At 31.7% G+C, this 13,211-nt stretch overlaps 1 protein-coding gene across 1 annotated transcript; it reads left to right on the top strand.

Annotated features, from left to right (window-relative positions):
* Positions 1-2,268: 2,268 nt before the first annotated feature.
* LOC112779148 (uncharacterized) lies at positions 2,269-4,047 on the top strand. The gene is made up of 2 exons (XM_025823397.1): positions 2,269-3,007; positions 3,086-4,047. The coding sequence occupies exons 1-2, from the start codon at positions 2,269-2,271 to the stop codon at positions 4,045-4,047; spliced, it is 1,701 nt and encodes a 566-aa protein (XP_025679182.1).
* Positions 4,048-13,211: the final 9,164 nt, after the last annotated feature.

Genomic DNA, 13,211 nt, shown 5'->3' with positions numbered 1-13,211 from the left:
ATAAAAAAAAAGACTAGGAATCAGTAATTTTTGTGTTTTGTAGTCAACACTTAACCATCAAAAGAAAAATGAGTAATTTTTCACCATTGAATTTAATCTCACACCATTAAAAATACTATTGATGGCCAATTAATAGTTACAAAACACAAAAATTGCTGCCCTAGCACTCTTCTTTCAATAATTTTAATGGTTAATTTTAATTATAAAAAATATATATATAATATATTAATTAAAATTAACCGTTAAATTATTGAAATATTAGTATTTTAAATATATTTAAAAAATTTTATTTTATTATTTTTATATTCAAAATTTGGAGCACAATTCTCTCTCAAACTATTTGTAAATGATCATTTTTAGTGATAGAATATTCATACATTCATAACTTTAATTCCAAAAGATATAAATTATGAAATAAAATATACTCTAAAATTACTTATTTAAAATATATGTAAAATAGTTATATTTTAAATTTTAAACGTGTTTTATATAAATCGCTACAAAGATAGAAATTTGATTAGATACATTAACTAAAATACAATAATTTATTAGATAACATTATTGTTGTTGGAATTTTTATTAAAATTAATACGATACATTTATTTAAAAATTTTAAATAAATTTATTCATATTAAACTAAATTATTTATATTGAAAACTAAACTATGTATTTTTTATAATAGTTTTTTTAATTAGTAATTTTAATATATATTTTTAGAATATGTGTTAACAAAATTTTTAAATTTATAAATGTTTACATTTTTTGGCTGATTTTTTCCAATATGGAAACAAGTAACGTGATGTTCAATGAAATGGAAGAGTGGAAAGAAATTATACTGGTATGGTGTCAGAGAAAAAACGTAAGCTACGTTTTATCTTTATTTTTTTTTTCCTTTTTTTTTGTTCAGCAATTTAGATAAACGCAGCTTGCGTTTTATTGTTTTAATGGTTTTCAAATTTTTTTAAAATTTTGATTGAGCCCAAACGCAACTTGCGTTTTATGAGGACAGTACGTTATATTTATTTTTTGAAATAATAAAACGCAGCTTGCGTTTTTTTAGTTTTGCAGGCTTTTTTTTCGAACAAATAAAACGCAAGTTGCGTTTTTTGTGCGTCAGAAATTTTTTTTTGAAAAGCCAAAAAACGCAGGATCCGTTTGTTAAAAAAAATATATTTTAAGCAGGAACCCAGCCTATAAATACGAAGCAAGATTCATTCAAAATACTTCATTCCACTTCTACTCCTCCTTTTCTTCTTGCTTTCATATATGTAACAGTGCTGAATTTTATTGGTGTAAAAAAAATCGAGCTATGGAAGGTACTGCAAATTTGCGAGTGTATTATAACGGTGATATTATACCAAATACACACGAAGGAGTGAGTTTTCTTTGTCAATGTCCGTTGTCATTTGTTATACCGTGCACGATGAGTTTTGTAGAGTTACAAAATGGTCTTTGTGATAACATACAAAATCACATTTCGAAAAGGGTGAGCAATATTTTATACAGGAATCCTGTACAAGTATTTGGTGGGCTGATACAGTTTCAAATAATGCCCATCACGGATGACGCCAGCATGCAGCAGATGTTCTGTATTTATCAACAAACCCGATTTCACGTGCCGATGATAGAGCTGTACGTTGAGTTCGAACAACATTCGAGCCTGGACGTGGCCGGCGAGGAGGTCGATGTTGATGAGTGCGGGGACCTAGATTGGGAAGAAGATAACAACGATAGTGAAGAGGAGTTCGAAGCCAACTATGAAGTTGATGACGAAAACGATGACGGAGACTTGGCAGGCAATCCGGTGATGCAGAATGAAGCGGCCTCGATTGTAAGCCGGCAGCCGTTTGGTGTTCCATCTTTTATGCGGACTCTGGATCTCGAAGCCATGCATGCCCCGGAATTTCCTGAGTATGCAAATAACGGTATGTTATGATTATTAATTCAAGTTACCATTAGTGTGCATTTTATTTGCCTTGTCTATGTAACGGTGGTGCGCATGTTGTAGGTGAAGGCAACGTTGCGGCGGAAGATGGTGAGTTTAGTGTCGGAATGGAATTTGGCTCTAGAGAGTCGGTGATATCTGCAATCAAAAGCTACACTATCTCTAGAGGAGTTGATTACACTGTGTATGAGTCTGAGCCGCAAACATTCTATGCGAAATGCAAGGGTTATGGTGCCGGGTGCGACTGGCTTATCCGAGCTAGCTTGATTCGAAAGAAAGCTTGTTGGGAGATCAGGAGATACAATGGCAAACACACGTGCACCATGGGCACGATCTCACAAGATCATGCCAAGTTGGACTCAGACACAATTGCAGATGCCATTAGGCCGTTGGTCGAATCAGACCCGTCGATAAAGGTGAAGTCTATTATTGCAGAAGTTCAATCCAGGTTCAACTACACTGTTAGTTACCGCAAGGCTTGGTTGGCAAAGCAGAAATCCGTCGCAAAAATTTTCGGTGATTGGGAAGTTTCTTACCAGACTCTGCCTGTATGGTTGAAAGCAATGACTGCAAAGATGCCGAGGTCTCGTGTCCAGATAAAGACGCTCCCCGTTTACCGTGAGAGTGAGGAGGTTCAAGGTGTAAGAGTTTTGCATCGCGTTTTTTGGAGTTTCTATCCATGTATAGTAGCCTTCCGACATTGCAAGCCACTGGTGCAGGTTGATGGCACACACCTGTATGGAAAATATAAAGGTGCACTTCTAGTTGCCGTTGCACAAGATGGGAATCAAAACATTGTACCTGTTGCATTTGCAATAGTCGAGGGTGAGACGGCAGACGCGTGGGAGTTTTTCCTAACCAACTTGCGAAGATATGTTGTTACCATTGATGGCGTCGGCATTATTTCTGACCGCCATAACTCCATTGACGCAGCAATAGCTCGCAGTAACGGTGCATGGTCACCACCAAGAGCGTGGCACATGTTCTGCATCAGGCACATCGGGTCTAACTTCTTAAGGAGGTTTAAGGCTCCGTATTTGCATAAACTTGTGGTTAACACAGGTATTTGATTTTGCTGATATGATTCTATTCACAATAAATTTGTGGCATTTGCTTATGATTAAATGGTTTGTATAACAGGATATTCGAGGACGGAACAGGAGTACAACAAGAACTACCAAAGGCTTCAAGAGCGGGGTGAGGTGTACACGCAATGGTGTGATGAGATCGGTGTTGAGAGATGGGTGTTGGCATTCGACGGGGGTCATCGTTGGGGACATATGACGACAAACTTGGTAGAGTGCATAAATTCTGTCCTGAAGGGTGCACGCAACCTTCCCGTGACTGCGATTGTTAGGTCTACTTTCTATCGGCTAAACGAGTTGTTCACTCGGAAGAGCGCCGAGGCTCATGAGCGTGTCCGCACTGGATTCACGTACTCAGAATTTGCCACCAAAAGAGTAGAAGAAAATTTTCGACGTGCAGGAAGCATTGTGGTCAATCGGTTCGACAGGCGCAACGAGGTGTTTGAGGTTCGTGAAATGCCAGATGGTTCCATTTACACTGTTAATCTCGCACAACGACACTGCGACTGTGGCCATTTCCAAGTCGAGCGACTTCCATGTCGCCACGTCCTTGCATGTTGCGCTAACCAGCGTCTTGATTGGCAAGTATATGTGCATGACGTGTACAAGATGTCCGAAATTTGCAAGGTCTATAGAGGCGAGTTTGTCCCGATGGGTGACCCGTCTACGTGGGCTCCGTATGAAGGAGCGAAGGTGATCGCGAACTGGACATTGAGGCGCGCAACCAAAGGAAGACCCAAATCAACCCGCTACTTGAATGAGATGGATTCGCGGGACATGCGTGGTCCTCGCCGGTGCACTACATGTGGTAAGGAGGGACATAGCCGGAGCCGATGTCCACAGCGCACAGGTCCAAGCTCTGCCGATGTGAGCCCTAACGTATCGCTCAATAGACTCCTGCGTGTCACACGGTTCAATGTCTCTGCACCGCCGGACCCATGCAAGATTTACCTTGCCCAACACGTGATCGTCCGGACCCGGCTGCCGACCAAAACAAGCGATGCAGTTATCCACTAAAAACTGGTAACTGCTATCCGATCTACCCGTGACAGGTTCTCCGTTAACCTGGAGGCCAAGTATATGTATCACGTCCTCCAGCGTCACCGTCACCTCGCCCACTGGAAGGTGGAACGTGTGGGTTTCTGGCTGCCATCGTTCCACCAAGGCACTCAAGAGTGCAGAATGACCTCTCATTTCGCCTATTCGCGAAACGTGTTGAAACCCAGTTAATTCTAATGCTGCCGCAGCTCTCTCATTAAAAGTATCTGGCGGATCAAGCTTTCTAGGCAACAAATTTCTGGTCGCCTGCAAAATAAAATATAATATTTATTCAAATTAACAACAACTAATGCAATAATAATAATAATAATAATAATAATAATAATAACAATAATTATAATAATAATAATAATGATACTACGGCTACTACTACTACTATTACTAATAATAATAATAACAATAATAATAATAATAATAATACAGCTGCTACTACTACTAATACTAATAATAATAATAATAATAATAATAATAATGGTACAGCTACTACTACTACGAATAATAATAATAATAATAATAATAATAATAATAATAATAATAATAATAATAATAATACGACTACTACTACTACTATTACTAATAATAACAATAATAATAATAATAATAATAATACAGCTACTACTACTAATAATAATAATAATAATAATAATAATAATAATAATAATAATAATAATGGTACAGCTTCTACTACTACGAAGAATAATAATAATAATAATAATAATAATAATAATAATGATGCTACGGCTAATAATAATAATAATAATAATAATAATAATAATAATAATAATAATAATAATAATACGGTTACTACTAATGATAATAATAACAATAATCATAATAACTACTCTTATTATTATTATTATTACTACTAATATAAATAATAATAGTAATAACAATAATAATAATAATATTGCAACTATCAGTAATAACAATACCGATAATAATAATAAAAATAACAATAAAACAGTCCAAATAAAATCAAATAAAATAAAAATAAATATATTTATTTATCATGAATTAAAAAAAAACACTTACTAATTGAGGATGATCCAAATACTCAATAATATGTTCTTCAGGTAACGTAAAATTACGAACCATTTTTTTTTTATGAACTAACTAAATTCCTAAATCTTCTACTCTTCTTCTACTTCCTTCCCTTTCTCTAACTACACAGCGCACCAGCCTCCCCTCTTTTCTGCACAATGGAACCCACCTCACCTTTTTTTTTTGCCCCTCTTTGTTGCCTCAGCGCACCAGCCTCCCCTCTTTCCCACACAATGGAACCCACCTCAACCTTTTTTTTGTCCCTCTTTGTTGCCTTTCCTCCTGCGTTTTTTTTATAAGTGCACGTTCAACATCTCCACTCGAGACGTGTCATGCATGCAACATAGCTTGCTGACAATCGCAGCCTGCGATTAATTTCTGCCCGCTGACAAACGCAACCTGCGTTTGTTGAGTTCCAAGCGGTCAACACACAGCAGGTGCCTGTCTCCATGCAGGGAGCTACGACAGGTTGCGATACTTGACTGTCCAACACTGACAAACGCAACCTGCGTTTTTTGGTTCCTGGCAGTGGCAGATCCACATCTCAGGATTACACGCCATGCACCCATTAAGCTGCATATCACCATTTTTCTATCCATTAAGAAAATAATTTCCGACATTTTTTACAGTTAATTTATTCTAATAATTTTCTAAGTAAATATATATATGTATACGCGGTTCTTCTGCTGAGTCTTGTCAACCGCCGAGCTAGCTAGAGGCGGCTGTGTGTATTTTCTGACATATTCATCAAATTTTTAATGGGATTTATGACTTTCTTTGACGAGTTTAATTAGTTAATTAATGTGGGTTCCCAATGAAACGGGCCCTGTAAATCATATTAAAAATTTGTTGTAAAAATAGTACTAGTATCTCATAAAAAAAAAAAAATTTCTTACTATTAGCTAGTAAATTTCAGGAAAAAAAAATTTAATATTGAAAGTTATTTTTTTTATGTAATTTTTAAGGTAAATGACATAAACAAACTAAATAATCTCAAATATTACATTAATATTTTAAAACAGATCAATTTACATGCGTGTTCTAAAGTAAATTTATGTAAATCGAATAAATTAAATTTAATTTATGCTTTTTTAATGCGATTTACTATATACGTTGTATCACAACAGTAAATTGAATTTAGTTGATTTGATTTACATTAAAAAAAACATAAATTAACTCTAGTTGATTTAATTTATATAAATTTATTTTAAAACATATATTTATATTATTCTGTTTTAAGATATTGGTAAAATATTAAAAATTATTTAGTTTGTTTATGTCATTTATTCCACCTTTAGTAGTTTTGATCATTCTCATTTATATAATCAAAATTTACTTAGTTATGTATAAGAGTTGAATGATAATAAAAAGTCAACACTCTTTTAAAGATAACATTATTTGATTCGAACAATTTATGAATATGACTCTCAAAAAATAAGTATTGATTTAAAAAATTTTCAAAAAATAAAAAATCTCTCAAAATTAGCTAAAATTAACAAAATTATTTGCCGTGAATTTTCCAATTTATATCAATTTAAAGGTGACTGAATATCTTATAAGATGCATGGAAATTTATTAAACTATTCCATTTGCATGGCACTTTTAAATTTGGTTATTTCAGTGTTGATTTTTTCAAACTCTACCCTCCGTTTATGTTGCAATATTTCTCAAATTTTATACCTAATTGCCTTCTTGTTTTAGCTAGGAATGCCATAAGTCAATTATTTTTACTAATTTAATTTAAAATGCAAAAATAGTAGCTATGAATTGCACGTGTTATTCTTACCACGATTGTATCTAATTCGTAACCTGCTACCCCAAAAATAAAGTTTGACCTTCTTTAACATTAGCCCCCATTTTGTCAAAAGAGATGGTGAATAATATGTGTCCAAAAACAAAACCCCACGTTCTTTCTTATTATATATTCTTTCCCCACAAACACACACTATATATAATATATAATATATTAATTATTTATTAATTTTCCTTCATTCAAGGAAACCTAACAAAACATGCAAAAATTTCCCTAACAAAATCCCTGCAAGAAACACTTTAATCAAGGCATGATATATATGAAATTTCCCACCCTCAAACCCCAAATCCGTGGCTTTTAGTTTTAGAGAGCATTGTTAAGTATAAGTGAATTAATTAAATAATTACGGCTAATCAATCACAGGGTGCATCTACTTTTATTTGTTTGGTTCGAGAATTAGGGAAAAAGATAAAAAAAAAAGGAAAAAAATTATGTTGACTATTTATACTTTTTGCCAACTTGTTTTGACAAAGTGTAAAAAGAAAAAAAAAAGGACAATTCATGTGCAGACACAATTACAAGAGACAAAAATACTTTAAATTTTGTTTTGATCGTGCATTATTATTATTGTAGAGTAAAAATGACGATTGTTTTGGCACCATTTATTTGCTACCTAGCTACTATAATATATACTTACATTATTACATTACAAAATTAATATATTTTAATAAATAATTTTTTACTTATTATAATATAATTATTAAGAGATTCGAGCTCCTTTCTGATCTTAATTTTTTTCCTATAAAAATATTGTAAGTTGTTATACCGCTACATGATAAACGTATATATTATTTTAATTAATAATTTATAATTAGGATTTAATTAGAATAATCCCATGATGTACAATATCTTAACGGGGATACTCTCATAAACATATAAAACGTCTTTTTGTAAAGACGCTTACGTATTGTATTATTGAACGTATTAATAAATTGGTTATTTTTTAATTTCTTAATAAATTAGAATAAAATCAATTTTTTATAACAATAACAATAAATCTAATTTTTTTAGGGATCTAATTGTATTTTTAAATTTTTAGGAATTTAAACGTCTACAAAACAAAAAGTCAGAGATATATTTATCTTTTTATCAAAAAATTTAAAAATATTCAATTTAGATAATGTAATTCGATTGGATTAAATCGAGTCTAATAATTAAAATGTAGACATTTAATTTATTATTATTGCTATAATAAATCGATTTTGTTCTGATTTATTAAAAAATAAATTATTAATTAATTTAATAAAGATATTCAATAATGACATGACACATATAAACATCTTTAAAAAAAGATATTTTTAGTGTCTTTATTAAAGTGGTCTCCTATCGTAATTAAAAACTATTATCCAATATCATGTAATGCCACATTAATCTATAGTAAAAGCATTTGTTGTTATTAATTAATGGTACGTAGTGTTTTAGGTAACGTAAATGTATATAACTATGTATTTATGCACGAACCTTGCTTATTGTTTAGCTAGAAACTAGAAACTTGATAGAAAGGTCCCACGGGAAAAGAGAAAGAAAAATACAATATTATATAAAATAAAATATGAAAGAGACACGAAATCAGATCATCACAATATCTAATTATTATTGATAGGAATCCAAAGAGAACTTTACCGAGTTAACCCTCAAAGAAATTAATGATATTAACTTCGAAATCGTTCTTGAGATTTTAATTATGAGTGTTCTTAAGGAACTAATAGAATATTTGTATAATGTGTACAATAGGTTATATGAGTTAAAAAATAAACATAATAAAATATTTGTATAATGTGTATAATGGATTATATAAGTTAAAAAATGAACATCATCTATACTATTTAGAATAACCATCCGGGTACTAGGCCAATGAGTTATAGCTCAAATGGCATAGTCTCCCCATACTCAATTAAGAGGTTGCGGGTTCGAGTCTCCTATCTTTGGTTAAAAAAAAAAAAAAACTATCCGGGTACTAGAGATAGTAAACATCTCATCCTAAAAGCTTAAGCTAATTTTGGGGTTCACTAAAGATCGAACTCTTGACCTCTTGGATCTAGAGCTCTAATACCATATCATGATACCACTCATCCCAAAAGTTTCAACTGATGGAAAAAGATAATACTAATGGTTATATCTCTAATACTGAATCGGATATCCCTAAACCTCCATTATACACATTGTACAAATATTCCATTGACTCCCTATACTTTCTCTTTTTAATTATACTAATGTTGTTTTTGAAATTAATAAAAGGACATTACTATTAGTTTCTTATCATTTTTTATACAACATATTAACGTAGCTTGATGATATAGACTATTAATAACATAAATTATTTTATAATTTGATCACATATAATAATATGATAACAAATAATTTAATAACACGTGATATATTGATATAGATAATTATACCATATGTCACAATAATATTTATCTATATATTATCTATTATGCTATTATCAAATTAGTCTATAACTTTACATTATATAAATGACTTTTTCTAATTTTTTTAAATTAAATATCATACACCAAATTAAATTTTTTTATCGATTTTTTTCTATTGAGTAAATAATTTCTATATGTGAGATAACCTTCATTTCTTAAGTAAATTTTTAGAATTGTGTTAAATACTTGAATTCTATTAAGAGCACTTAATTATATAATTGGATAGGCAACTGAAATCTACCACCTGCAGGGGTGTTATCATGATTAGGTGATCATGATGAATTATATCATTAGATCCTTCTAAATGGCGATCCAGTTACGTGCGTGAGATGGCCTAAGACAAACCCTAATAATAATTAAAACCAAATGAAAAATGATATTTGTACACTAAAATTAGCTACTAAAATCAGTCATTAATATATTTATATATAAATACATGTGTAGTTTAATTTATTTTCAACATATTTTTATATTTTAGTATGTATTTTATATTGGTGGCTGATTTTAGTGTAAACGTAGCATAATTCAAACCAAATAAAACCTTTCCCGTACGTACAAATTAATCTTGATCAATCCAACTAATTCCCAATCTTCAAGGATTAATTAAATAAAGCCAAAGAATGAAGATAGGGACAATTAGAATGGGGCCAATCCCAATTAATTTATTAATTAATTAATCATATAACATATTCTCCTGCATGGAATTAGACTTGCTTGTTATATAAGGAGAAAGTATTAACCAATATTTTACTTTGCCCAACAAAGAGGTATTGAACTATTGATTGACTTCACAGAATTCAAATTCATGCGCATGCATGCATGAGTTCATCATATATTATATATATGTACATGTACCATACCAAGTGTCATTCTCTTATTATATCTTATTAAACAAAATGGATTACACATTGGTCATATACATTATCTACAGCTACTTATTTTGACTCTACGTACTTTGATTATTCAAACTTCAAAGTCACCTCTTTTTTCTGATAAATAATGCATTCACACTCATGAGAAGGCAATTTTATTATAAAGAAAATCATATTTGAAGTCCAAGTGCCTGATCAAAACTCATGTTAACTTATGATTAATGTTTCATGGTACCATTAAAAGCCTATAAATAAATTAAAGTTGATTGGTTTGTGTTCATCAATAACTTACCTTGGTAAGTTTTTGAGGAACGAAAACTAGGGTGAGCACGGGCCGGTTTGATTTGGATTTATGGTAAAATTAGAATTGAATCGATCAAAATATAATTGGTTCGGTTTGGTTAGGTTTGTATTTTTTTGTACATATACCCGAACCAAACCAAACCGATTAAAAACGGATTGGTTCGGTTCGGGTAATTGGATACTCGATGACTTTGAAATTCATAAAAAAAAAAAACCAAATTTTTATCTTAAAAATTCAACAAGTACAATAAACACGTAACATCAATAGAAATAATCCAAACATGTTAAACATCAAATATATTAAAAACTAAACTCATTAAAATCCAAACATATTAGTAATGAATAATCATTGTCTAATAGAAAAACCATATATATTTTTTATTTTTTTTATTTAATTAATATATAATTGGGTTCGCAGGTTGGTTCGGATTTCACACCCCAAAATGGATACACGAACCAATCACTAATAAAAGCCACCGGTTTAGTTCAGGTTAGACCCAATTACCCGTTAATTTCAGAATCAATTTAATTGGTTCGGTTCGGGTTCGTAATCGAGTATCCGCTATCCGTGCTCACCTCTAATGAAAACTTTCAATCAGTCATGATCTACGAACCAAATAAAATAATATCTACAAAAAATTCTGACGTTCAAATCATTAATTGTGTAAGAGATATAAAAATTAGAAAAATAATAACATATTACTAATAAATCATATAATTTTAAATAATAAATACATCCACATCTTATCTTATCTTATATATATAAGGAAAAGTATAGGTAAACAATGAAAATATTAAACAATATAAACAATAGATATATCGAATGTTCATTTTACTAGTGTACGGATGGTTATTTTAATATTAAAATTTAGAGAGTTAAATTAGAGGTGTAGTGTGTTTTGATTTGATTGGTGGTTGTTCATATTGTTCAATAAAGTCATTGTCCCCCTAGCATTCCCCTATATATAAAAGCCATGTGATGTGGTTAATTAGTAAACCTTGTCAACGGAATTTGGAGAGTTTAATGCGTTTGAAATCATCCCACGAGAGTGGGAAGGCGATAATATGTGGAAGTTTTTAAAAGTCTTGCTGGAAAGTGTTGTTAAATTGCAAGAACAAAGACATGATACAATAAATTCAAACTTGTTATAACCTAATTCAGTGTCTAGAGAATGCAAACTTGCAAAGTCAAGATGGTGGGCACCCTTCTTCAATCATTGCACATTCTCTACACACATCACATTCACAACAATCCTCTTTATTCCCACTATTTATTCACATTTATTTACGTTCAAGCTATATGCTTCGATCTTCTGATATTTTCAAAGACTCGTCTAGTTTCGTATCTTACTTTGCTATTAATGTTTAAGCTAATTTATACTTTAGACTTAATTATGACTGGTCAAAATTGGATTTAACGTAATTTAGAGTTTAGACATTATAGTTTCTTTTCTTTTTTGGTGCAAACATTAGTTTGTACTTTGTACTGTATAGTTTAATCACTTCCATTCATGTCACTTTTGAACTTAAATTACATACGATAAATTCTTAGGCATAAATTAATCTCTGTTACGGAAAACAATTATATTTGAATATGTAGGGCACTTAAACGTGAATGGGCTCTCCCTGTCAAAATTAGATTCCAACTGTAGCTCACTATGTTGTGGTGAACTAAAACCTCTTCTTGCTAAGTCAACCTCTGTTACTTACAATCAATATGTTTGAATGTGTTATTTTAAAAATGCTATAGTTTGTTATCCATAATGTTAAATTTTACATACATTAGTAAACAATGAAATTAACTCGGCCCTAATCTAATTAAGTAGTCTCCTTTTGCTCTCTTTTATGGTCAATATCTTATTAGTGAAAATATCACTGATAAAGCTTGGCTGAGTTACTGGGCCTTTTGGTGTAGACAGTATATAGACTAAAAGTAGAATATTAGCCTAATGACTATTGGGCCCAATATTCTGCATTTGCTCCATTACTACAGAATGCTACTGCACACCACTCCAGATACGAACAACTCAATCGAAAGAAAAGGATTGAGGGTTGGTTTGTTACCGGCCCACACACTTGACCAAGGAAAAAAAAAAAAAAAAAAAAAAAGAAAAGGATTCAGTGATTCGATGTTACGCTTCAGTTGTTGTAAGTTTTAACTTGTGAATGACATTGATTATGATATATGAAAATGATATAAGGCTTTGATATCTCTCTCAATTTTGTGGCTGGTTTTTATTTATTGTTTCTTTTTCTTGTTTAGGTTGGAAAGTTTGCTACAACTTTCTTTTGGTTCAATCATCATTGCTTTGTTTAAGAGAAAATGAGAGACCGAGAGGATGAGCGGGGAGGATACACCAGGGGAGGTGGGAGCAGGGGAGTCTATCCACGATTGAAGGATCCGCAAGTTTGGACTAAAGAAGAATATCATCGATTGGAAAATGATTCTTTCATTGTATTTATGGATAATCTGCCGGAGGATATATCTAGGAGGGAATTGTATCAGTTGTTTTGTTGGACGGGAAGGATCAATGATATTTACCTATGCAGGAAACAAAAAAATGCAATGGCGTATTTATTCGCATTTGTTCGTTACACGACGAAAGGTGGTGCCCTGAAAGCTATTGCAGAGATGAACCATTTCAGGCTTCGTGGTAAAAC

Source organism: Arachis hypogaea, chromosome 19 (genome assembly GCF_003086295.3).
Source record: "Arachis hypogaea cultivar Tifrunner chromosome 19, arahy.Tifrunner.gnm2.J5K5, whole genome shotgun sequence".
NCBI classification, from domain to species: Eukaryota; Viridiplantae; Streptophyta; class Magnoliopsida; order Fabales; family Fabaceae; genus Arachis; species Arachis hypogaea.
The sequence above is the reverse complement of the archived record's forward strand: the minus strand, read 5'-3'. Positions and strand labels throughout refer to the sequence as shown.